The sequence below is a fragment of the Eptesicus fuscus genome, chromosome 8 (assembly GCF_027574615.1).
Source record: "Eptesicus fuscus isolate TK198812 chromosome 8, DD_ASM_mEF_20220401, whole genome shotgun sequence".
Taxonomy (NCBI): Eukaryota; Metazoa; Chordata; class Mammalia; order Chiroptera; family Vespertilionidae; genus Eptesicus; species Eptesicus fuscus.
The window spans coordinates 60,047,181-60,074,158 of NC_072480.1; the positions used below are offsets into that span (position 1 = coordinate 60,047,181).

Consider the following 26,978-nt stretch of genomic DNA (forward strand, 5'->3'; position numbering starts at 1 on the left):
TCTACAGGCCGGCAGCAAGCTTTTAAAAATGCATCAGGCAATCTAGAGTGAGCCTTTTATTAATAAAAGACACAGGTAGAAGATGAAAAGCTGTGGCCACTGATTCTGACACCACCAGAGAACTGTGTCATTGGTGTAGAGTGTATGTGTCACTGTCGTTTGAAACGGAGTCTTTGGCTGCCGACACTATTGTTTCCCCTGGCAACGTGCCAGTGTCCCCAGGACCCACGTCAATAGTCACTGAATCTGTTGGGCAGAAGACTGGGCAGAGGCCTAGAGATAAGTCATTGATCGTCCACACATGTTGGTTCCAGCATCTTCAGAAAAGGGAGATAGATTTCTCCCTCTCTACCCCTTGTTCATGTGACAAAGAACCTAACACCTTAGACAAAACCAAGGTTCCTACTACATTCTGTATTTAGCTTGTGGATTTGATAATGGGTTAAAAGTGAGACTGTTGGAAAGAGTTAGATTTCCAATACTAATATATTTATTTATTGAATATCTTACTTTTGTGCACTGCCCTATGCTAAGGGATAAATGAATGAAGATACAAGTTCATCTGTTTCTTACTGCTAATCAAGGTTTGGAGTTGGGAGTAGCTCTTGTCCTGTTTCGTTGAAACTCAGTCTGGTGTCCTCTTTACCTTTCTTTCAGCCTGTTTGTTGTTGAGAATATGCATCATCTGTGTGTCAGGTATTGTTCTGGGCACTAAGGAATAAAAGATAAATAATTCTTAGTAGCAATCCTTAAGAGCTCAAAGTCTAGCAGAAGAGATAGACTGAAAACAGATCATTATGCCACCATGTGTAAAAGGCGGGAAGAGAGATAGTCAAGGTGCTGTGGGAGCCCCCATGAGGAACTCTTAGAAAGACGCCAATGTCTGTGATAAAAATTTTAAAAACCTGTTTGAAATTAATCGAGTACCTGTGACACATTATGATCCTGTTCAGGGTCATAATGTGACACAGGTGCACAAAAAAGGACCCAGTGGTCAACAACTAGTGTATTACATGGGAAAGGAAGGAGAGTAAAACAGTATATGAAGAGACAGAAAGTACAGACTGAAAGGGTAAGGGAACCAGGGAAGACCTGCTAAAAAGGAAAACCAAGGAGTGGGAAGTAACTAAGCAAAATGTATTGGGGTCAAATTACAAGAAAAAAGCTGCCAGAACATATCAGAGGCTTCTTAATTCGTGACATGTACGATTTTGTAAATTAGATTTGTATAAGCCTATGCCATCAATATAAATGATTTATGTTACCAATTAGGTTTTTTGACATTATTTCTATGAATGTTGAAAAACATAATAGTTTAGTTGGAAGGAAAGGTTTCAGGCAATAGTCCGTCCCCTTTTTATTATGAATCTACTCAGGAGCCCGACTGTCTCTAAACCAGAACGTGGATAGCCAACTGCCCATTGGGCACTTCCACTGGGTGTCTCACCTGTCATACATCTCCTTTGAACCTCGACCCCTCATTCTTTTGTAGTTCCCCCTTTGGTATACTTTTCACTGTCTCCTTGTTTCCATTCCCGTTTCCACTACTGTTCCATCTTATTTTATCTTCTGACATTTTATCTTCTCTTCCTCCTACACCCACCTCCCACTCTCTCTTCTCCATTTGGCTAACTGCTAGTAGTCCTAGCAGGCTTCAAAAACACAACTCCAGAAAACGATCTCTGTTCCCCTTTCTTCCTCCCCAGGCTGATTTAAATGCTCTTTCTTTGACGTTCCACTGCACTTGGTACGTATTTCCTACTTAGGCCTCATCACACTGAATAATAATTGCTACTGTGCTTGTCTGTCTTTCCATAAGTCTGGTAGCTGGTAGGGGATCTTCTACATCACAGGTACTTGGTACATGTTGGCTGATTATATGAATGAGTAAAGAAAATAATTCTGCATCAACAGTCAACAAAGTCAAGAGTTGAGAGTCTTTAGTTCTGTTGAGTCTTTCACAGATCTGCAATGGCTTAGTCATGTGTAAATTATACTATTACATATTCTACATATCTATATAGATAAAATCCTAAGTGACTGAACGGCCTAATGACCATTCGACCAGCTGCTATGACATACACTGGTCACCAGGGGGCAGGTGCTCAATGCAGAAGCTGTCCCCTGGTGGTCAGTGCACTCCCACAGCGGGAACGTCACTCAGCTGACCAACAGGCGCCAGACCCCGGGCTCACGGTTGGCAAATGCAGTTGCAGTGCGAGCCTCTTCCACCTCCACAGCAGTGCTACCTAGAGGCAGAGGCGGAGGCAGGCACAGCGGGGCAGCACGACTACATCCCTCCGGGGATGTAGGAATGCCAGTTTCAGCCCAATCCCCACAGGCCAGGCTGAAACCGGCAGTCCAACATCCCCCCAGGGGTCCCGGATTGCGAGAGGGCACAGGCCAGGCTGTGGGGCACCACCGGTGCATGAATCCATGCACCAGGCCTCTAGTAGTTATAAATAAAGGATTAAGCTTGACCCATCCATTCTTAATCCCAGTGGTGCTATTATAAGCATTCTCTTTAAATTACTTTTTTCAATTTTCTTTTTATATTATGGTGATATTATTAGCTAATTTTTAAAAATAAATTAATAATATTAAAAAACCCCTCTCTTCTCAACAACAAAATGTAAGCTCAAACCTAGTCTTCTCGTGGCCTAGGTGTTTGTGTGTAGAAATGGATAATTTAAGATTAATGGGGAAAAGGTTGGTTGTTCAGAAAATACTATTTTTTAGTAAAGTTTAGAAATGATTGGCTTCTGAACATTGGATTTGGTTTATTGATATGGGAACCACAGAATACGAAGTTTAGCTTGGATGTATAGGGAATGATGTTGTAAGTGTATAGTCTAATGCAAGTTTTGAAAACCAAATTCATGTTTGCGAGGTCCAAAAAATTTAAATATATTTAAGACTTCTACATCATAAATATATGTGAGGAGAAAAACATAAATGTGTATAATATGGATGTATACAATAGATCATCTTTCTGCCAGAATGTGTTTATTCAATAAATATCCAGTAGCCTTTCTCAGAATACCCTACTATCAGAATAGCTGTTAGTCTTAGAGTTCTGACCCAATTCCAACTAAGTAATTTTATTCTACCTGCTTCAATTCCCCTACCATTGCTGCTCGACACAGAATTCTTCTTCATTTCCCGTCCTTCTCAAGCACTACTCCATCCTGAAAAACAGCTTCATGTACCACTCTAAAGGTGACTGCTTTTCCATGATGAGTGAGGCAATTTTGTTATGCTAAGTGCTTTGGGGGAAAAGCACTTACAATGCTCCTTTAGAAATGCAAGCTAATATTATTCAATGAACCTTCCTTTCAGCTGTTGTACAGTGTGGCATTTTCAAAACGAAGAGGCCTTTCCCTATTGCAGTTTATTTATGTGATGTATTCAAAATGGACCCATTTCCTGAAGGCACCTGGGAATATGTGTAGAAGAAATATGAGAGAAACAAAAATTAAATACAGATAAAGTTAAACAGCTAGCAGTACAGCGGCCAGTGGTTTTGCTGAACTGTAGCATCAAACCTACATCTAAAATTCTAATCAGGAAGAATGGAAAGTAATTACATGAGGTAGCTCCAGTGCATCTTTCGCCTAGCTAAATTCTAAATGATAGTTTCAAGAGGGTTTTAGGGCCAGCAAATATGGCCTAACTACAGAATTCAGAACTTCATAGACTGTGAATAAAATATTTTTTGCAAACTTTTTGAATATGATTATATGCAGCATTTAAAAGACAGCCACATTTTGCCCCAGCTGGGCAGATCAGTTGGTTGAAGCATCATTCCCATACACAAAAAATGTTGCAGATTCGATACCAGTTCTGGGCACACACACAAAGCAATCGATCGATGTTTCTCTCTCTCTCTCTCTCTCTCTCTCTCTCTCTCTCTCTCTCTCTCTCTCTCTCTCTCTCTCTTTCTCTCTCTCTCATCAGTAAAAATATCCTTGGTTGAGGATTAAAAATAATAATAATAAGTTAATTAAAGAATAAAAGACAGCCACATTTTTTAAAGTATAGCAAGCAATGCATTCAGTGTGTATAGATATACTATCCATTTGTTTCTGGAACATATCCCCTTGTTTTTTCATTAAAATCAGTCTCATTCATTATCTTTTAGTAGCCTCAAAACTATTGTTCCCTTTCTTAGAAAAATCCTTTAGCTTGTTTTCAAGATACATGTTTGCTTTTAAAAACAGTGTTTTTATTGATCTTTAAGTACCCAAAGGTAACTTAAGGTTAATTCAGTGTATTAGCAGAACTAACTCGACAAGTCTCTAGAACCGAGGTAAGGATACAAATGGGAAGGGTCTAGAGATGAATTTTTGGACTGTTGACTCTATCATCAAATTGTTGATACCCTCATTTTTTTTCTATTTTTATCATAAACGAGTCAACATTTTCTCTGTTCTTTTATCTTAAAGCCTTACATAGATACTCAAAGGAAATAAGAGGGAATTTTCTGGGAAACATAAAGGCCTTTGACATTGGGTGATTTATTGGACTAAGTAACACAGACTTACCTCACTAAGGTGCTTCTCTTAAATTTAGTAACTCTTATTATAATGTTTTGATTAATTCTACAAGCATTTGGCTCTTTCACAATGCTTTTGAATATGGATATTTAAAAATCTCCTTAATTATTTAGAGGCAAATATAGTAAGGGTTAAAAGCTTGGAAGTTGAAGTCTCTCGTGGATCTGGGTCAACATTGAGTCCATTCTCAATATGGAACCACTGGCTTGAGTAAGTTGATTCATTTTCTTTAAAATGTGCATCTATCTCTCAGAGTCAGGAGGATTAAATGGGATACTGCATGCACCACTTCCTTTCAGGTACCTAGGAAATGAGTGTTAGCTGGTAGCCCTTTAACAACTGAGCTACATGTTTGCCTTCAAATCTGAGTGAATGACTATCTGATGATCCTCTGTGTATCTACTAGTATACCTAAATCTTTCCCTATCTACTCAAAATGTCAGTGACCATCTAACACAATAATGCCACACAGCTTAGTAATACTGTCCCCATATTTCCAAGGTCTGCTGCCTGTGTATTGTAATTTTAGGGTGGATTTGGGGCCTCAGACCCATTTTCCCATGATTGGTTTTCAAGAATCATTGTTGGATTTCTACTGGTTCTTAAAAGCCTACCTTCTTACACCCATTTTTTTCTTGAACATTATTTGGAGATGAAATATTCTTGAGAATGGAAGTAAAAGTAAAAGCCAAGTATTCTTGTGACAGGGTACACACCACTCTATTCCTTACATTTTGTTGAAGGTTCAGTCCACATCCTCCCAACCTGCACAGCTTGTGTTTGCTTCCACCTGCTACCTCCTATCTACAGCCCCTAGCTTTTCTTCATCTGTGCCACCACATTCTTTCTTCACTCTGACACTTACTGATCATCCTGAACATCTCTGTCCAACTTCACCCCATGCTTGGTCTGATTCCCAGATCAGTGGCCTCCACCCACTTTCTCTTTGGTTTTTCTGCCAAATGCCCAGGTGCTTTTCCTTATTGATCCCCATGGCTTTGGAGCTAGGACATCCATGAGATATCAATGAGCCCAAATATCAAAGTTTACTGATGGAATTTGTGAAATCAATGTCACATGCTTAGATTCTGATGAAGGCAGTACTAGGACTGCATTTTTGTAGTATGCATTTAAAATCCCTTACAATTGCATGGGAAAATGAATATATATTTTTTTTAATTCTAAAACTTTACATTTGAAATACAGTGTCTGCTTAAATGTTTGCTTTTTAAATGTAGGATGCTTATTAAATTGTGAAATCAGAGCTGTATTCTCTTGCTTTCATTTATATCTCTATATTAAGAATATTTCTCCATACTAGAGTTTGAAATTTTTATAGTTATTAGTAAAAATGTATCTTCATTGTACTTAGCTCTTAAATAAATAAATAAATAAATAAATAAATAAATAAATATTAATTTAAAGAAATGTATCTTAAGTTGATAATCAGAAATAGGGACAAATCCAAGATAGAAACTGTATTTATTCTATAGCAATGCAAAATCTGGTAAGAACATATAAAGCCAACTATAAAAGAATGGTTACAGAAATTAGAGGTCATTGAAGGCATGAAATATGCAGACAATAAAAAAGGCTGTCCATGGTTATCTCTGTCTTGGTAGATTGTAGATGACTTTTATTCTATTTTTTGTTGTTGTTTTGTATTTTCCAAATTTTGTATGACATACTTACATTAATAAACACCTTTGGAAATAAGAGTTGGGCTCCAAGTTAAATTCATGATAAAAAAGAAAGTGACTATTGACAGAGGAAACCAAGATGGCGGCATAGGTGAAACACCTAACCTGCAGCCGGGCACAACAATTTCAAAGGCACAACTAGAGGTCAGAACGGACATCGTCCAGAACCACAGGAGAGCTGACGGACTGAAATGCCCACAGCTGGGGGGAAGGAGAAGGCCACGGGGACAATTGGGGGAGCCGTAAAAGCCTGAGGTATGGAGAAACTGGCGGAGACACGAGCATGCGCGCCTGCGGGGAGGATGGAGCCGGAGAGGAAGGGGCGGCTGACGGCCTGGCCGGCGTTCACTGGCAGGAAGGAGATAAAGGCTCCGGAGTGCGCTAAGCGCCGGCTCCGACTGCACTGAGCGCCAGTTCCGGGCAAAACCCTGGGAAGCCAGGCGCAGGCTGGGGGAATGAATCTGGGCTGTGGGGCGCAGGCACAGAGGAGCGGTGGAAGGCAGAGTTCCAGAGGCGCGCACGGGAAGGGGCGCAAAGGACGGACTGTTGCCTGCGCCACTGAACTGCCCTAGCGGGAAGGAGACATAAGCTCAGGACCGTGCTGAACCCCAGTTCCGACTGCACTGAACCCCAGTTCCGGGCAAATCCCTGGGAAGCCAGGCGCACGCTGGGGGAATGAATTTGGGCTGTGGTGGCGGAGGCACAGAGAAGCGGCGGCTCCAGACGCGCGCACTGGAAGGTGCGCAGAGGACGGACTTTTGCCTGCGCCACTGGATGGCCCTGCTGGGAAGGAGACAGGGACGCCAGACTGCGCAGAGGCCCAGTTCCAACTACACTGAAACCCAGTTCCAGGCGAGAATCTGGGAGTCCAGATTCATTAGGGGAGGGACTGGACTGTTTGGCAGTGGGCGAAACTCCAGGGCGCGTTTCTCTCAGAGGTGTTTGCAAGGAATACAGAGGGACACAGACACAGGAGCCTCATAGGGCGGGGCTGACAGGAAGCCAAGGTTGTAGGCTCCACCCTGTAGCTCCGCCCCAGCCAAGCTGAGCAGAAGCTTTTTCCTGCTGAGTGCCTCAGGTAGTGGCTGACCCACACTGCATTGGAGACCCAGAAACGAGGGCATCTAGTGGTTGGTGGGAGATGACACCAGATTTCAATCACTTGCATAAGGGAGGCATTCTAGAGGCAGACTCAGTGAGCGCCAAGGCATTGCTGCATCAAGACCCGGCCCACAAACATGTCTCCTGCACAGCAACTCTTCCTATATGGACAAAGAGGGTCCTCACGGCCAATTGGCCTGGAGGACAATTCCTCCCAGTGACACCAACAACAATCAAGACTTAACTGTACAAAGGAGGACCAAGATGGAGACATAGGGCGGCAGCCTGATCGTTGCCTACCACAACAATATTGAGACTACGACGGGAGAGCAGAGCAGACACCAGTCAGAAAGACCGGGGGGCTGGCTGAGCAGATGCTCTACAACTAGAATAAAAGAGAGGGGTACGCAGGATGATGCTGATGCCGGTGACCCAAAGTCCACACTTTAAGAACTATGGCTCAGGCGACACAATGGTGGCCAGGAACGTGCTCGGCGCAGTTCCCCCGGCGGTCTCCGGCTGAGAGGACGGCTCCACTCGCTGCCGAGCACGGACAGACGAGCCCCTGGGAAACATGGGGTGGGAGACTCCGTGCTTGCTGACTTCCGAGTCCTTCAAGAATCTCAATGCCCCGAAGTGGCCAGGTGCGCACGCTCAGCGACTGGCCACCGTTGCAGACCCAAGGGCCGACGCAGCGACACCGGACCAGCCCACCGCCGGGTACCGGGCACACCGGAGCCTTGCCGAGCCCGCCGCCCAACGAGTTCTGCGGCAGCCGCCCTGGAGCTCTGAGAAAATGACCGAAGGAATTGCTGAGAGGGAATTGACCAACAGGAATTGGGATCAAGAAGACGAAACCCCGCTGAGACCCGAGTCCAGGCGAGCCTGCGAGCCTCTGGGCTCAGATGTGGTCACACGCCTCTGGGTCTAGGTGAGGCCTCACGCCCCTGGGTTTGGGTGAGGCCACGCGCCCCTGGGTCCAGGTGAAGCTGGATTCCGGGTTCGGGTGAGGCCATGTGCCCCTGGGTCCGGGCGAATCTGAACCCTGGGTCCGGGTGAGGCCGTGGGCCCCTGGATCCGGGTAAGGCTGGGTCCCGAGTACGGGTGAGGCCGTGAGCCCCTAGATCCGGGTGAGACCACGCGACCAGGGGTCTGAGAGAGGTAACGCGCCCCTGGGTCCGGGTGGCTTCGTGCACCTAGGTCCAGGTGAGGCCACGTGCCCCTGGGTCTGAGAGAGGCCACGCACCCCTAGGTCCGGGCGAAACCATGTGTCCCTGGATCCGGGTGGGGCCTCGTGCACCTAGGTCCGGGTGGGGCCGCGTGCCCCTGGGTCTGGGGGAGGCCAGGCGTCCCTGGGTCCGGGTGAGACCGTGTGTCCCTGGATCCGGGTGAGGCCTCGTGTGCCTAGGCCCAGGTGAGGCCACGTGCCCCTGGGTCTGGGGGAGGCCAGGCGTCCCTGGGTCCGGGTGAGACCGTGTGTCCCTGGATCCGGGTGAGACCTCGTGCACCTAGGCATGGGTGAGGTCACGTGCCCCGGGGTCTGAGAGGCCAAGCGTCCCTGGGTCCGGGTGAGACCGTGTGTCCCTGGATCCGGGTGAGGCCGCGTGCACCTAGGCCCGGGTGAGCCCAAGTGGCCCTGGGTCTGGGAGAGGCCAAGCGTCCCTGGGTCCGGGTGAGACCATGTGTCCCAGGATCCGGGTGAGGCCTCGTGCACCTAGGCCCGGGTGAGCCCAAGTGGCCCTGGGTCTGGGAGAGGCCAAGCGTCCCTGGGTCCGGGTGAGACCATGTGTCCCTGGATCTGGGTGAGGCCGCGTGCACCTAGGCCCGGGTGAGCCCAAGTGGCCCTGGGTCTGGGAGAGGCCAAGCGTCCCTGGGTCCGGGTGCGACCATGTGTCCCTGGATCCGGATGAGGCCTCGTGCACCTAGGCCCGGGTGAGCCCAAGTGGCCCTGGGTCTGGGAGAGGCCAAGCGTCCCTGGGTCCGGGTGAGACCATGTGTCCCTGGATCCGGGTGAGGCCGCGTGCACCTAGGCCCGAGTGAGCCCAAGTGGCCCTGGGTCTGGGAGAGGCCAAGCGTCCCTGGGTCCGGGTGCGACCATGTGTCCCTGGATCCGGATGAGGCCTCGTGCACCTAGGCCCGGGTGAGCCCAAATGGCCCTGGGTCTGGGAGAGGCCAAGCGTCCCTGGGTCCGGGTGCGACCATGTGTCCCTGGATCCGGGTGAGGCCTTGTGCACCTAGGCCCGGGTGAGCCCAAGTGGCCCTGGGTCTGGGAGAGACCAAGCGTCCCTGGGTCCGGGTGAGACCATGTATCCCTGGATCCGGGTGAGGCCGCGTGCACCTAGGCCCGGGTGAGCCCAAGTGGCCCTGGGTCTGGGAGAGGCCAAGCGTCCCTGGGTCCGGGTGCGACCATGTGTCCCTGGATCCGGATGAGGCCTCGTGCACCTAGGCCCGGGTGAGCCCAAGTGGCCCTGGGTCTGGGAGAGGCCAAGCGTCCCTGGGTCCGGGTGAGACCATGTGTCCCTGGATCCGGGTGAGGCCTCGTGCACCTAGGCCCGGGTGAGCCCAAGTGGCCCTGGGTCTGGGAGAGGCCAAGCATCCCTGGGTCCGGGTGAGACCATGTGTCCCTGGATCCGGGTGAGGCCGCGTGCACCTAGGCCCGGGTGAGCCCAAATGGCCCTGGGTCTGGGAGAGGCCAAGCGTCCCTGGGTCCGGGTGCGACCATGTGTCCCTGGATCCGGATGAGGCCTCGTGCACCTAGGCCCGGGTGAGGCCACGTGCCCCTGGGTCTGGGAGAGGCCAAGCGTCCCTGGGTATGGGTGAAGCCAGATCCTGGGTCCGGGTGAGGCCGTGCGCCCCTGGATCCATCCGGGTGAGGCTGGGTCCCAGGCCTGGGTGTGACCACGCGCCCCTTGGGTAAGGGTGAGGCCACGTGCCCCTTAGTCTGGGTGACACCGTGCCCCTGGGTTCGGCCGAGACCAAACCAGAGGGAGTCGGACCTCCATTACCACCATTTGTCCACCAACCAGAGCTGAGGGGTCAGTGCTGACATGTACACATAAGGAACTACTGGACATTGAAATTGGGTCTCAAAAGAACTGTTGGTCCAGGGGGAAGCTCGCCACAGATTGATTCATTTGCCTGTCAGCATAACTATTATTGCTCGTCTCACATTCAGTTCTTATTAGTATATATCTAGTGACATATGATCTCGCTCATCTAGGGGAAATGATGAACAACATAGACTGAGGAACAAGAACAGAACCAAAAGCAAGGAGGCATCGATCGGACTATCGGGCCTCAGAGGGAGGATAGAGGAGGGTAGGGGGAGGGTGGGGGGGAGGGGGAGAGTTCAACCAAAGGACCTGTATGCATGCATATAAGCCTATCCAACGGTTAAGTTCAACAGGGGATTGGGGCATGCGTGGGGAGAGGGGTGGGATGGGAATGGGGGGATGAGGACAAATATGTGACACCTTAATCAATAAAGAAATTTAAAAAAAAATAAATAAATAAATAAATAAAAATAGAAAAAAAAAATAAAAAAAAAAAAAATTTAAGAAAGTGACTATTACCTGAAAACTTTCCTTCCAACTCAGCTAATATGTACATCAGCATGAAAAGAAATCTACTTATAAAATAATTATAGCTTTCTGAAAACCAAATAAATTAAGTTACCTTTAATTTTATGACTGTTGTCAAATATTCCTCCCTTGATCATAGGCAAGTTCTAAGAACAGAATATACCACTGTAGTGTCATAATCAATGAGGCTACTTTCCAATAGAAAGTTATAGAAGAGTCTGAACACTAAGAGAAAGCCCAGAAAAAGAAAGTGTGAACCCAGCAACTTACAATATGAGGGCTTTAGCCTGACGATCCCAGGGTCACTTGTTTGTTTAATGCAATCTCACAAAGGAGCAGGACCAGAGAATACAATTGTGATGCCCTGGAGCAGGCAATGACTCCCTGAACTCTTCCTCCTTAACAGCACACATACATGCTCAAGCTCATCTGCCTGAGAGAGCCGAGTAGGTCTTCTTGGCTAGAATGAAGTTTGAGCAATTTCCTGTTGTTAGTTCTACCCTCCTCTAAACAGGACCTGCTTTAACCTTGAGAAAGCTTTGAGACCTCGGGCAAGCTATTTCACCGTTAGGGTCTTAGTCTCCATAGCCATGCAAGGAGATAATGGTACTTCCTACTACATGGCAGTGCTGTAGACACAACATGAATCTCTGGGTCCTGGAGCTGTTGGAGCAGTACCAGGCCATTGGAAATGCTGCTCAAGTACTCACTCCCTCTCTCTAGTGGGTTCTCATCTCTCTCTCTCTCTCTCTCTCGCCTCCCTTCCTTACTTCCTCCCTCTCTCTGTCACTCTCTCTTCCTCTTTCTCCTTCCCTCCTTCCCTCCTTAGTTGAAAAGTGATCCCTGTTTTCACCATGGAGCAAATGTTGAAGATAATGTTACACAAGATGTAAAGACAGAGGAAATGACAAAAGTTACCTTGCCATTTCACAGGGCGAATCAGAGATGAGAAGAAATTATGTCATCACCTCCTAAAATGAGTTTTTTGGTTTTTTTTAACAATCCAACTTTTTATCTGTGGGCCTGATGACCCATGATACAGGGCATACTGACTTTTATGTTGTTGTTGTTCACATGGCACTAAGCAACAAGATAATAGATAGATAGATAGATAATAGATAGATAGATAGATAGATAGATAGAGATAGAGATAGAGATAGATAGATAGATATTTACATATATAAAAGGCTAATATGCAAAGTGTCCCCTTGGGAGTTTGACTGGGAGACTTGGAGTTTGATAGCATATATAATGTGCGCTGACCACCAGGGGGTGGCGCGGAACAAAGGAAGGCCCTGGCCAGCAGCCGGAAAGCCCTGATTGGCCCTGATCACTGGCCAGGTCTAGGGACCCTACCCATGCACAAATTTCATTCACTGGGCCTCTAGTATATATAAAAGCCTAAGTGACTGAACGACCAGTCGACTGGTAGCTATGACATGCACTGACCACCAGGGGGCAGATGCTCAATGCAGGAGCTGCCCCCTGGTGGTCAGTGCACTCCCACAGTGGGAGTGCCACTCAGCTGACCAATGGGCACTGATCAGGACTGACTGGGTGCATGCCCGCAGCAACCACAACAGGGCCAGGATGAACGGGAGCAGCAGGTGGCATTCGACTGCCGGTTTCTGCCAGGCCTGCCTGCGGGGCTCTGGCCAAAACTGGCAGTCTGACATCCCCCGAGGGCTTCCAGATTGTGAGAGGGCTCAGGCCAGGCTGAGGGACCCCACCGGTGCACGAATCCGTGCACCAGGCCTCTAGTATTCTAGTATATATGTATGTATGTATGTATGTATGTATAATACTGGTATATACATGAGTAGGAGAAAAGGGCTCCCATTACTTGCTGAATCACTCACTAATCACTGTTGGGACCCACCAGGGAATTCTGACAACACACCTGACTTTTCATGTATTTATTTTTTATTGGTTCAGGGAGATATTTGTGATTCATTCCATGTAGGTTGCAAGCCCTTGTACTACAGTAATAAATGGTTTCTGGGTGATTTGCTTTATTAACTTTTAGGGCAACAGAGAGAGAAATGGGAGAATTGCTTTAACTGCAATATATTGGTAAAAAAAAAAAAAAAAAGAAGAAGAAGAAGTTTAGACATTTTAGTTCATTGATACCTGAAATGTTTTAACTTACCCTGTTTCTTAATGATAGATTGGCTGATTGGCTGGTTGTAAAGGGGGAGGTAGTATGATGGAGCAGGAAGACAGCTGCCTGAAAGAGAATCAGGCACTGATCACAACTGTGCCATTTGTGCCCAGACAAATCACTAGACCCCTCATGTCAGTGTGACTCAGTGAGCTTCTCTGTAAAATAAAGAGGTTGGACTAGATAGTGTACTCTTTCAGTAAAATGGATGATGAAATTAAAACTGCAATATTAACTTTGTTGGGAAATGAAAGGAACTGTCCTCTCAATCAAGATAAAATAGTCATAATGCAAATAAGCATTTGCCATGCTATGAGCTTAGTGTTGCATTTAATTCTCACAGTGATGTGGAAGAGCCCCTGTAATAACAAGGGACTCCAGGGATCAAAGGTTAAATAAGCTGTCCGAGGTCACAGACCCTGTGACAGGTGGCACCAGGCTTCCAGGCTGACACACAATTTTGCTATCACGCCTCCCCTCCCCATCACGCCTCACCTCCCCATCACGCCCCACCTCCGTACCACCCTTCAGTGAGACCGTCAAGACCATCCAAGCTGGTAAGGAATTCAAAGTAACTCAAGTGTGACGTGCAGGTTAATAAAGAGGAAGGAGGAATGTGAGTGCTTTTATGAATTCCTCAAGGACAATTCAGGATCATGGTGCCCACGTAGAAAAGAACAGGGCTTTTAAGGGAGGGTAAAGCTTAATTGCAGCGAAGAAGGAATGACAAAAATCCTAGCTAGGACAAAGGTGCTTTCTTTTCATCATCTATGCTTTCTCTTTCACTATTCTCTTTACAAGTGGTGAAGCACTTGGAATTTAGTAAGTAATCAAACATTGGAGTAGCCCATTGATACTGTTTGAACAATTGAGACGCTTGTCATAATGGATGGTGTGAGAGAGGACAAGCATTTTTGATCCAGGGACCACTGCTCATGTTGCTTTCCTGCTTTAACTTCTTGTGTTCTAAACCATAAAGCCACTGGTGGGTCTAAATCAGTCCATTAGATGCCAGAACCCTGTAGGAGGCACCAAGGATATAAAGATAAAGATGAGGTTCTTCTCTCAAAAGATCTTAACGAACTTTTTACCCCTTAAATGCTGATTCATCATCAAGGCAAATACTAATAGGTGAATGTGAATTACCTGAACATTCCTAGCTATAAATGACAGGAAAGAATCGTCAATAAAAATGTCAATGCAGGGTTACTGTTAGTAGGATGCACTCTGATGTCCATCAGAGTCATGATTTACAAGGCCTGCTCTTTCTGCCTTGTGATGTAACTAAACATCTCAAAGATAGAGCAGTGGGATGATACGTATGTGAGCATGTTATATTTTTATGAAATGCAGTGCATCACTCTACTAAACAGAAACAAATGTCTGAAAATGAGTCCTAGAGATTCCAGTTTGTGTACTGTGCCAGGATTGCTAGTGAATTAATTTCCCCACAGTTTGCATTTTCCTTTACAGTGTTGAAGCAAAATGAGCCTCTCTGCACTGGTTTCAGAAATAAATTAGTTTGTATGTTTCTTCTCTCCTCCTCTTCCTGGATTTGGTTTCAAAGTAAACAGTTTTTATTTTCATTAAATTGTTTTATTTCACGTTAGTTCTTTAGTTACCATAATTACTCAGGGCAGCCGCCCTGTTTTATTTTTGAATCAGATACCTGCGTACTGTTTCAAAGTGCATTTAATTGGTCCAATTCCGTTTTGTATTGTTCACCTCACTTTGCGGTATATGATTTCCTTAGCTAAATCTAAGTCTAATCATGGCCTGATTTTTTTTAAAGGTATTTTTTATGAACCTAAACACCATACAGAGTTGGCAAAATAGCTCATCAGCAACTTGATGTTTAGTGAATGTGGACAAATTACAGGGAAGAAACAAAAATGACATTCATCACAGAGACTGTTTTGAAAGTTAATGCAAACTTGGGGTCTTGAGAAACAGCAGGAATTACCTTGTTTGGTAAAGCTAAAAATGTCAACAACATCTTTTCTTTTTTTTTTTTTTTAGATTAACCTAGAAATGACCTCTGACAGAAAGAAAACCAGCCATACTTTTCAATTTCAAGCTAAAAGAACTAAAAAGTTATTTCTATCTAATAAAAAAGTACAATAAGATTCTAAATTCCCACAGAAACTCTTCATCTGCCTTATAACACATCAGAAGCTGCCAAGGGGCCATTTATCCTGTCGGCCAGTGATAATAAAGTTTTGCAGGCATTTGCAATGGTGTGCATGGCAGGAGAAGAGAGAAAGGTGGCGGGGGGGGGGGGGGGGGGGGAGTTTTAGGCAGGGAGGAGGGGAACAAGTTACTTCTTGTTAAGTTACTAGAAGAATATATAGGAAGGTTTTTTCATTGTTGTTTTTTAATTCTTACTCGAGGACCTGTTTTTATTGATTTGAGAGAGAGAGAAGAAGGAAGAGAAAGGGGGAGAGGGAGGGAGAGAGGGAAAGAGAGGGAGAGAAACATGGATCTGTTGCCTCCCACACATGCCCTGACTGAGGATCAAACCCAAAACCTTTCAGTGTATGGGATGATGCTCCAACTAACTGAGCCACACCCACCAAGGGCAAAAGTATGGGAAGATCTTAAAAATTTGTTCCAGCAACTCATTTTAAAATGTTAATTTAACAACTCTTAGGATTCAAGTATTGTTCTAGGGTTGGGACTATAGAAGTGAACAACAAGGATTAAGTCCCTGCTGTCTTGCAGATTACATAATAGTGGGGAAAGACGGACAATAGCAAATATGCATATAATAACTCAGCAAGTATTAAGTGCTATGAAGAATAAAGCAATCAGAGTGTCTGGGAGTTTGTAAGGTAATTAGAGAAGGTTTTTCTGAGAAGTAGCATTTGAGTAGAGGGGAGAAGAAGATAAGAGAGATAGAGAGATATCTAGGGAGAGAGTATTCAAAGAAAAAGGAACAAATGATAAATGCAAAGGCCCGGGGACAGGAGAGTGCCTGGCCTGTATTCAGGAAACAGCAAGGAAACTAGTGAATGAAAATGCCAGTGGCAGTATATTAGGTCATGGAGGTGAAGTTGGAAAGGAGAAAGCCTGTATAAAAATGACACAAGACCAAGAAAATTTAAACAAATAATTGGTAAACTTGACTAATTTTTTTTTAAATTTTTGCATACCAAATAAAAAGATCATGAACAAAATCAAAAGATAAATAACTGGGGAGAAAATAGTAATTCGAGTCACAAAAAATCTAGTGTCTTTAATGTACTTAAAAAATAAATTTATTTACATCAATATGAAAAAATTAATAACCCAACCGAAAAATAAGTGAACAAAGACTATAAAAAGAAAAGGCAATAGAAATGGCTTTTAAAAATATTAAAGGTCATTCAACCTTGCTTATCATTAGAAAAATTCAAGGTAAAACCACACTGAAATGCCAATTTCTTACCCTATCAAATTGGCAAAGATCCAGACATTTGATCTTAACATCAAAACTTTGAGACTTAGAGAACCAGATACTATCATATATTACTATTGGGAATGTAAACAGGTACAGCCTTTACAGGGAAAACTTGGGCATTATCAAAATTTTAAATGCTCATACCTTTGACCCAGCAGTTTCACTTCTAAGACTCTATCCAACAGATTTATTTGCACATGTGCCAAGGACATTCACTGTGGCGTTATTTGTAACAGCAGGAAACCATGGAGCATGTTGAGTTGTGAGAAATCAACCTAAAGAAGCAATGGATAGAGTCTCCTTATGAATCTCTCTCTTTTTTTAATTGACTTGAGAGAGAGAGAGAGAAACATTGATTTGTTGTTCCACTTATTTGAGTATTCATTGGTTAATTCTTGTATGTGCCCTTAGTGGGAATTGAACCCGAAACCTTCAGTGTCATTTAAACCGTTATGATGGAGCTATAAGGGGAAAGCCCTTGTGTTGGCGGTAGGGTACCAGGGGTTGTAGTAGGCAAGGCTGCTAAGATAGACTGGGACCCTCTTATGAAGGACCTTTCTTATTGCAGGATATGAGGTTCACACTGATCCTAAAGGCAAAGGCAACCTAGAGCAAGGCAAGTGACCCTATCAGACTTGCATTTTGAAAAGACAGCTCTGTTGGCAATGTCAGAGAAGAGATCACAGAGCAGCAGGGGGTGTGCAGAAGGCAGGCCATCAATGATTCTCTCTCATTATTGATGTTTCTATCTCTCTCTCCCTCTCCCTTCCTCTCTGCATTCAATAAAATATTTTTTTCAATCAGAAATATAGTCCCAAGGGAGGAAATATTCTCTTACTTGGTGGTTTTATGAATCGGAATTCTAAAAATGAAAATGCCTTAGCTATAAAATTGCCTGAAAAATCTAAAATTTTTATAAAGTAAATTCTAGAAAAGGGCATAGAAATTCTGACTAGGTAAGTTCAAATTCTCATTGCTGGTTATTCAGGTCATGTCTGCCCGCTGCTGTGGATCCCCCAGTCCCCACAAGCTATGCTCTCTTTCCAGGGCTCTCCTGAAACATGTTCCTGTCCGAAATCTCACAAGCATTTTAATTAATCAATTTGGGTGAAAGCAAAGGACGTGTTTATTCTGGGTGCCCGTCTCCAGCAAGCCACAGGAGAAAGCGGAGTCTCTAATTACATCCATGCCATGGGCATAAATGAGTCTATATATAAACACCGAAGCAGGTGTTTTTTTCTCTTAATGAATAACTGGTGCCAATGAATGAATGTACCAGGGTATTTGTAAAATTGTTTGATTTTTTTAAATTTTATTCCTTTGTCTGCTTCTCAGTCGGGAAAGTATTTTGGTTGGGTTAAAACAATAGTCCTGCAGATGTGATAGAGGGTGAGCATTGCTGCTAAACAAAAGCTGAAGTTGGGGGCTCTGGAATTCTGATAAAACAAGAAAATAGATTGTGCTTATAAATTTCACTTTTCAAAGAGTAGATTATTAGGACAAATTTAGATTTCATGAGAACTTTGAAATGATATGTTATTGTCTTAATTCAAATTTCCCTCAAAGAAAGAAAAAAAAATAGAATGTATAAAATTTTATTTGTCACTTCAAAAAGTTTCCAAACTCCATGAATGTGGCAACCATGGACTGCTTCTATACCCACACCACCACTGATTTATAGTGGCATAGTGATACTCCTTGGCGCATAACAAATATTTATTAGGTTAAGTTCAATTTATTTCCATTAAGTTTTATCTTTTTTTTCAGCCTTATTGAGATATAATTGATATATAACATTGTGTAAGTTTAAGGTGTACAACATGTTGATTTGATGCAGTTATATATTGCAAAATGTTTATCACATAAAATAAGTTAACGAGTTTTTATCACATAAAGTTATTTAATACCTCCATCACTTCACATAGCTACCGTATGTGTGTGTGTGTGTATGTGAACTTTTAAGATCTACTTGCAAATATATGATAGAGTATTAACTATAGTTGCATACTGTACATTAGATCCAATATCTTACTCATCTTATAATGGGAAGTTTGTACCTTTTGACCACCCTCACCCATGCCCCCAAACCCCTTCACAACTAAATTTTTTCAAGGTTATTTTTATTCTGTCATTACTTAGGAGAAGCTTAATAACATCTCCTTTAAGAAGAAAAAAAAACTTTCTTTTCTTGCCTCCCCTGGAGCATTTTGAAAATCATTGTCTTCCAGATTAAAATCATCATTCAGTAAAATCATTACTAATTTTACATCTCCTTTTCTCAAGAAGTAAATTAAAAACACATGTTTGATCACATGAAATCATACTTAAAAATTACATCCTACAGGAGTATAAACATGCAGAAGTCCCTGTAGCAAAATAGTTCTCACTTCAGGGCCACCCAGAGACCAGAGATAATGTCTAGCTCCCGTGTCAGAGCCTTTACTCCATAAAGTCGAAGACTTAGACAAAAATCCAAACCTCTGCCTTTCTTCCATGCTTATTCTTTATCTCTCAGGCTCACATCCCGGGGGAAATATAACCCTCACTCAAGAATAGCTGGTGTGCATTCACTGTACCATAGCAGTGTCCCATAATGCTCTGTGGACTTAGAGCAAATTCTCTTTGTATGTTCTCTTTAGGCAAAGTTCTATTTTTCTTGCCGTGTTTGTACATAGGGTTTACATCATAAGTGGTCAATTTGTCAAAAATTAAATAACTAGAATTCTGAATATTTGAGTCCTGTCAAAGAGCAGTATTTTGTAAATATTGTCATTTGGCTGCTCCACTTTTCTACTGCTTCAAAATAAATACCCCCAAATTTAGTAGCTTAAAATAGCAACCATCTATACTAATAATAGAGGAATATGCAAATTGTCTGGGATGCCATCATAGTAACAGTAACGACTGAACAGCAGGCTGAGTGGGGTGACAAGCCTGGCAGGGGGGTTAGTGAGGGACGACAAAATGACTGAACAGGCAGGAAGCATGGGGTGACCAGGCCATCAGGGGCAGTTAGTGAGGAACAACCAAAAGACTGAACAGCAGGCTGCGTGGGGTGACCAGGCCAGCAGGGGGGGCAGTAAGGGATGACCAGGCCAGTGGGGAGGGCTGTTGGGGGTGACCAGGCTGGCAGAGGAGGGCATTTGGGGGTGACCAGGCTGGCCGGGGGGACAGTTAGGGATGACCAGGCTGGTGGGTGGGACAGTTGGGGGTGACCAGGCCAGCAGGGGGTGGGGGCAGTTAGGGGCAATCAGGCCTGCAGGGGGGCAGTTAGAGGCAATCAGACAGGCAGGCAGATGAGCAGTTAGGAGCCAGTGGTCCTGGATTGTGAAAGGGATGTCCGACTGCCGGTTTAGGATTGGGCCTAAACCGGCAGCCGGACATCCTCTGAGGGGGTCCCGGTTTGGAGAGGGTGCAGGCTGGGCTGAGGGGATACCCCCCCCCCCCCATGCACGAATTCCGTGTACCAGGTGTCTAGTATTATTAGAAGTGACAGGAGTGTGGGTCAGGAATTTTGGCAGGGCTCAGCTGAACAATTCTTCTGTACCACAGGGTGTTGACTAGGATCACCAGATGGCAACAGCTGGCAGATGGGCTGGTCTGGCATGTTGTAGACAGCCTCACAGCATATGTCTGGCAACTTGGCAGATATGTTAGTCCAGTGGAGCTGCTTTAACAAAAGTAGCATAAGCTAGATGGCTTAAACAGTAAATATTTATTTCTCATAGTTCTGGAAGGTCGGGAGTTCTAGATCAAGGCACCAGAAGACTCGGTGTCTGGTGAGAGCCCACTTCCTAGTTTATAGTCTTCTCATTGTATCGTTACATGGCAGAAGGGGTTAGGGAACTTTCTGGGGTCTCTTTTATAAGGGTGCTAATCTCATTCATGAGGGTTCCACCCTCATGACCTAATCACCGCCCCCCCTAAGAGACCCACCTTTTAATACCATCAGATTGGGGATTATGTTTCAACATATAGATGTTGGGGGCACACTAACATTCCATCTATAATTGGCAGTGTCACTTCCATTGTATGCTCTTAGTCACAGTGGTCACGGAACTCACCCAGGTTTAAGGAACAGAACATAATTGCACCTCTTAATGGCAAGCAAGTCAGAGACTTTGTAATCATCTTTAATTGGCAAAGGGGCACATCGTAGGAAAACAATGCTATTTTGTATCTCTTCGTAATGAACAAAGCAGCAATAATCCAAACATTAATTAAACATATTAAAGAGCATCAGCTATACATCTCACAGTCATCCGTGTACCTTTTGTTCCTTTGGTCTTCACATTTGTTGCTGTCAATACTCCCAAAGTGTCTTGTAAGTTATTTCCTCTCCTTCCCACTTCCACTGTCCAGTGGGAGTGCCTTAGGATAGTAACCTTTGTTGAGAGCTAATTATATGCCAAGCACTGTGCTAACAACTATACAGGTACTACCATATTTGATTCCTCAAATCAGCACGATTAAATAGACATTGTCAAAATTTCCATTTCACAGATAAAGACAATGGGACTTTGTGAATTAAGTGACACACATTGTCTCTCAACCATTTAATGGAAAGGCCTACACAGAAACCCAGGCACCTGACTCTATCTAACTAGAGTCAGTTTCCTTACTCCTAATCATAAAGTCCATGCTTACAAGAATGGATAGCCTTGGCCCAAGGGTGCAGCTTTACCTGCATCCTGGCTCCTCACTTTGCATGGCACTTTCTAGTTGAGCTGCTAGAGCCACCTCTGTGCTAACACACACTCATAGCATCTCTGTTATACCAGTTATTTCTAATTATCTAAATGTTATTCTCCTTTTAGAAACAAAAGTTACATATACTGCTTGAGTAAGACAATTTTTTTTTTTTTTAAAGAAAAACAAAACTTGGACAACACAGGAGATTTGTGCAGAAAAGACCTGATGACCATTAGCTGACATCCTAAAACTGCCCTGATTTAATTGGCAATAGATAATAGCTCCAAGAACACAGTAAAAAATAATGTTCCAAATATTTCAAAATATAAATGGCACAGAAATAATTAAAACAGCACAGGATGGCAGCCGCTGAAATAAGTAATGGCCATGTTGTGACTTAATTGGTTTCAGAGAAAGTTACCAGCTACTGCCTTGGTGTCATAAAAGTCATGTGTGTTTCCTGCACTTTGGGAAGAAAAATAAACATGGCTTTACTCAGCCCCAAAGAAGAAGGAAGTTTCTTCTGGTACCTGGGGAGCTTGACTGGTGACAGACTTGCCCAGCAGTTGGGAGGCGAACCGGTCAAGTACAAGCACAACTGGCTGCTCTGTGAGCTGCACCTACCCTCTGGCCATCTGGGGTCTGGGACCCAGGGATTGCTACTGTTCACTCCCAGGCATTTTGCTAGTCCCAGGTCTTTACAGCTCTGGCCTGCCACGGTCACTTTCTTACCTGGTAACATGTCTAAACTAGACTCCGAGCTGTATGCATACCCGTTATAGTGGAAATGCAAAAGAGTGGGAAAGTTGTCTGAAAAGCTACTTTTCCTTTTGTGGCCCTGGGGTGTCTTGTCATGCAAACTCAGTACAAAAATGAGAACTGGGGGAAGGGATAATTATATTATAAGGAGACATGTATTTTGGGGACTTATTGAGATATAATTGACATATAGCACTGTATTCGTTCAAGGTGTACAACATGATGTTTTACTTATATTGCAAAATGATTGCCATAGAAGTCTAGTTAACATCTATCACCATACATAGTTATAATTTTTTTGCCTTGAGATGAGAACTTTTAAAATCTACTCTCTTAGCAACTTTCAAATATATGATAAAGTATTATTGACTGATTAGTCACCATGCTGGACATTGCATCCCAAGACTGATTGATAACTGGAAGTTTGTACCTTTTGACCACCCTCACCCATTTCTCCCACTCCATACTCTCTGCCTCTGGCACCACCAATCTGTTCTCTGAGTTCAGTTTCTTTTTAGATTCCACATATAAGTGAAATCAGATAGCATTTACCTTCTCTGTCTTATCTCACTTAACATAATGCCCTTGAGATCCTCCCCTGTTGTCACAAATGGCAGGACTTCCTTCTTTTTGATGGCTGAATAATATTCCAGTGTATAGGCATATGTACCACATCTTCTTTATCCAGTCATCTCTCAGTGGACACTTAATGCTGTTTCCATGTCTTTGCTACTTTAAATAATGCTACAATGAACATGGGGGTTCTGATATCCTTTTGAGAGAGTGATTTCATTTCCCAGAAGCATAATTACTGGATCATATGGTAGTTCAATTTTTAATTTTTTGAGGAACCACAATACTGTTTTCCATAGTGGCTGCATCATTTTATATTCCCAGCAGCAGTTCTCTTTTCTCCATTTCTGTAGTTGATCAGCACAATTATTATCCCTACTTTTTTTTTTTATTGTGGTAAAAAAAGAAAAGCACATAACATGAAATCTACCCTCTTAACAACATTTTAAGTGCACATGACAGTACTGTTAATCATATGCACATTCCTACTCTTAATAATGATCTGGGGGTATTTCAGCCAATATATTTTGAGTCTTCAATATATATATATATATATATATATATATATATATATATATATATATTTTTTTTTTAAATTAGTATTAGTCTAAACCAGATTTAAAAATCAGTTTAAAGTAGCATATTCTGACTGGTGATCAAAATTAAAAGGAAAGTAAATAGATATATACCTACATCAAAAATTTATCATTATAAATTAGTTGCATACTTACAAAGCAAATGAAATGAATTGAGATAGAAAATGGAAATATAGGGGCAAGCAGTTTGAGTAAGTGTGGCCTTTGGGTTACATGTTTAATACATAGAATCATCAATAGGCATGCCTTTTTGCAAAACTAAGCAGGCAGCTGCTTGGAAAAGGGTCACCTTGAGCACTTTTACCATGGCAGCATCAAAAAGGAGGTGATGAGTTTGCAGACCCAGGAACCTAAAGGCAAGCACCATGGAGGAGAAGGAAAGGGGAACAAAAGGATTGACATCACCAGAGAGAAACTCCCCCACGTCATGTTAAGAATCAAACAGCTTTTGCCTTACTTATTGAAGGGAAGGTCTGGTAGAGAGGAGTGCTTTAATGTAATCAATTAAGAGAACCTTCTCAGAGATGTTTTAGGTCCCATAATTTCAAATTATGACACAATACTAAGTCCTTTTGATCCAACCCAAAAATGTGTCCCTTTTTTCCCAGAGCACAACTGCTTTCAGACTTCCAGTCGAGCCAACATTATTATCTCAACTCAACCCAGTCATGTTGGATAGATATGCTGTGATAGACCAGTACATCTAATGATTTATACAAATACTTATATAAAGAACACAATTAAGTACTTCATACTTATCACTTCCTTTAATTACACTTTTTAGTAACTCCATGGTGCCAGTTTGGTTTTGTGTGTGTGTGTGTGTGTGTGTGTGTGTGTGTGTGTGTGTGTGTGTTTCATGTACAAGGATTTCTTGGTTCTTTTAGCAGGAAACACCTGTCTAGAGAAACTGGCTCATTTGTCATAATTAATCTCCATCAAAAAGCCTGTTGGAAAGTCAAACAGGAAAGGGGATTATTTTTGATGAACACATAAAGCCGATATAAAGACATAAAAGAAACAGACCGGCTCTCAGGCACCAGTGAGCCACCTTCAAAATCTTAAAGGAGAAAACATATTTAATATTAAAATACTCCAACCAAACAACGTGCACCTTCTGTCTACATCCCCAGATAATTAGATCAGGAAGATCTAAATACATTGCTACTTTTGTTGTAAGACTCTGCATTTCCTAAGAAAGGTCTGCATTTCCTAAGAAAAGAAATCAGAAAGTGTTGAGCTTCTCTGTGAGTCCTTGTTGACAGTTAAGTTTTCCAAGTCATGGGTGTCCATGAGGATAACATGAGGCAGAGTAATGGGGGTGGGGCTGGGGTAGAGGGACCTCCCTGATGCTCCAGGTGCTGCCCTGGATGCATTTGCTGTCACTCATCCCACAGGTGTGGAGCAAGAACTCAGTGAGGGGGTGCGGCTGAGAGAGCCAGGAGACCCTGTAAAAGCTGGCGCTGTTCACAAAGCCTGCTGACTCTCTTTGCTTCCCAGACAGTACTGCAGCTTTCTTATGAAAAATTGTCTGTCTTAAAAAGTTTCTCATGTAATTTGCTATATTCAATTTTCTTACTCTCTTGTTTGTTTGGTCTTTTTTTTTTCCTTTTGTTTATTTTCTTACTCTCTTAACTTGGAACTTATTTTCTCATTTTCAGGTCTGCTATACATGTAAAATAATTATCAGTCTTCAAAGGAAATAAAATACTTCTCTAAAGTTTAGTCATTCATTCCACATATTTTTTATTTGCCATATAAAAGCAAATAAAAATTTGAATGAACAGATATTTTTCAACCAGTTGTGTTGTGAATGTTTAAACACAGGTTAAGAACCTGAAGCTCTCAGTTCTCAAATAAATCATGCTCCTGTATTTTAACAGATGCGATGCTCTTGGTGGCAGAGCGACTGGAAGGACCTTTCAACATTGAGTCGGTCATGGATCCTATAGATGTCAAGATCTCTGAAGCCATTATGAACATGCAAGAAAACAGCATGCAGGTGTCTGCAAAGGTATTTGCATTCGTCATATGTCTACTAATAAGGAAAGAGCAGTAATCTAAAAATGAAGTAACCAGATATGTTGGCTGGGATTATAAATTCTAATACATTGTCAGTGAGCTTTTCCTGTCAAGCTACAAATTTGCTACTTCATTAAAAATGTCTAACAAAATGGCATTGAGAAAGGAAGCAATCTTTTTGCTCGCAACTACTCAATCATGAAGAAATTATTGGCTGCTAAAAAGTTTCAGAGAGCCTCAAGTATATTGACTAATCCCTCATATTTGTGAGCAATTTGGGGAGGGGGATGGATTTAATGTTTGAAATGTCTACACACTTTAACCCTGTTCTCTCTTGAGGAACTTCTAATTATATCTTCAGCTGTGCAAGCCAGGCAAATGTTCTATATGTCCAATTGTAAATAATTAAACATTCCATCTGACTTCCTTTTTTAAGACTATGGTGTAACCTTGATTAATGTATCTTCAGGGGAAAATGCTCCTTTGTATGAAGTCCAACACACATTCAAAGAAAAAAAGTAGTTCATTTTCATAAATCATGTGAGACGGAGCTTTTGGGTTTGCAGCTGCAGAACACAAATACCAGGTGCAAGATTTTGATTTGTCCCCACCCATTTGAAGATAAACAGGACCCCCCTTCAACAAAATTGAGAGGTTTGCAATGGGTTCCCAGCTGTTCCTTCATCACCCTTTTCACCCACATTGATGACTGCATAATGTCCTTCTGTTCTTTTGACCAGTCACCTTGTCCTGAAATACTAACCAAATCTATATCAGTTTTTTAAGCCTGGTGACTGACTGAGTGATTGCATTTTAACAGAAAGTCATTCACACAAATAAATATCAGGCAAGGAGTTGGCTTAGCTTCCTTTGATTTTAAAATCCTTTGTGAAAGGGATTTCAAATCTAATCAAGGAAGAGGGAATGGGTGGGGGTGGGGAGAGCAGAGAGAGAACCATAGAATCCAACTAGGTCTCTTGGCTGAGTATGAATCAAACTAGATTTGGGCTTTTCAGGGTGGACTAGTAAAATGTAGGGTAGGAAGAAATCTGTCCTGGGAGATGGATGAGCAGAGAGTTTCATAGGCCTTGTCCTGGGTTTTAATGAATTTGTGATATCTGGTGTAAAGAAGGATTCTCTAAATTTGCCATTACCTGTTAGAGAAATAGCACATTTGGTGGTTCCATGAAAAGCTATTTTCTTTCTTTCCCATCAAAAAACAGCAGCCATCTAGTCCTCGCAAACCTATTGCCTAGAAACCAATGAATGTTTCTTTGAGAGGCCAAACATCCCTGCAGTGCTTGAGTAACCAGACGCTAAGGTTGCTGATGTTCAAACTGCTCTAGAGAAAAGGGCATGAAAAACCACATAGACAAAACTGTCTGTGACCTGAGAGCACCCCACACTTCTTAGAGGCAGAGTTTTTTATTAGCATGTGCATATACATGTTCAAGTCTAATTATTCTATTAAAAATTCTCTAAGTCTTAGATGGACTCTTTTTATTACCAGAATATGGATGAGACATTTCTATGGAATTTGTCCAACTATTTTAGAATAGTATGGCTGTTCACAGGACTGTACTTTTTATTGTACTATTACAGATGTCCCCATTCCCCCCAACCCTTTGTCTCCCTCCACCCAACCCCCACTCTGACCATCACCACACTGTTGTCTGTATCTTGGGTTATGCATATATGTTCTTTAGCTAATCTCTTCACCTTCTTTCATCCAGTCCTCTTCTCCCCCAGTCCCTCTGACAGTTGTCAGTCTGTTCCATGTATCCACGCCTCTGGTTCT

General features: G+C 43.2%; 1 protein-coding gene across 1 annotated transcript in view; it reads left to right on the plus strand.

Moving 5' to 3' along the window:
* The window catches only part of GPC6 (glypican 6), a 1,127,407-nt gene that overhangs the window by 981,422 nt on the left and 119,007 nt on the right, over nt 1-26,978 (plus strand). Inside the window, exon 5 of the mRNA XM_008156480.3 lies at nt 25,042-25,172. Within this exon, the coding sequence (XP_008154702.2) occupies nt 25,042-25,172 (131 nt within the window). The remainder of the gene's footprint in view (nt 1-25,041; nt 25,173-26,978) is intronic.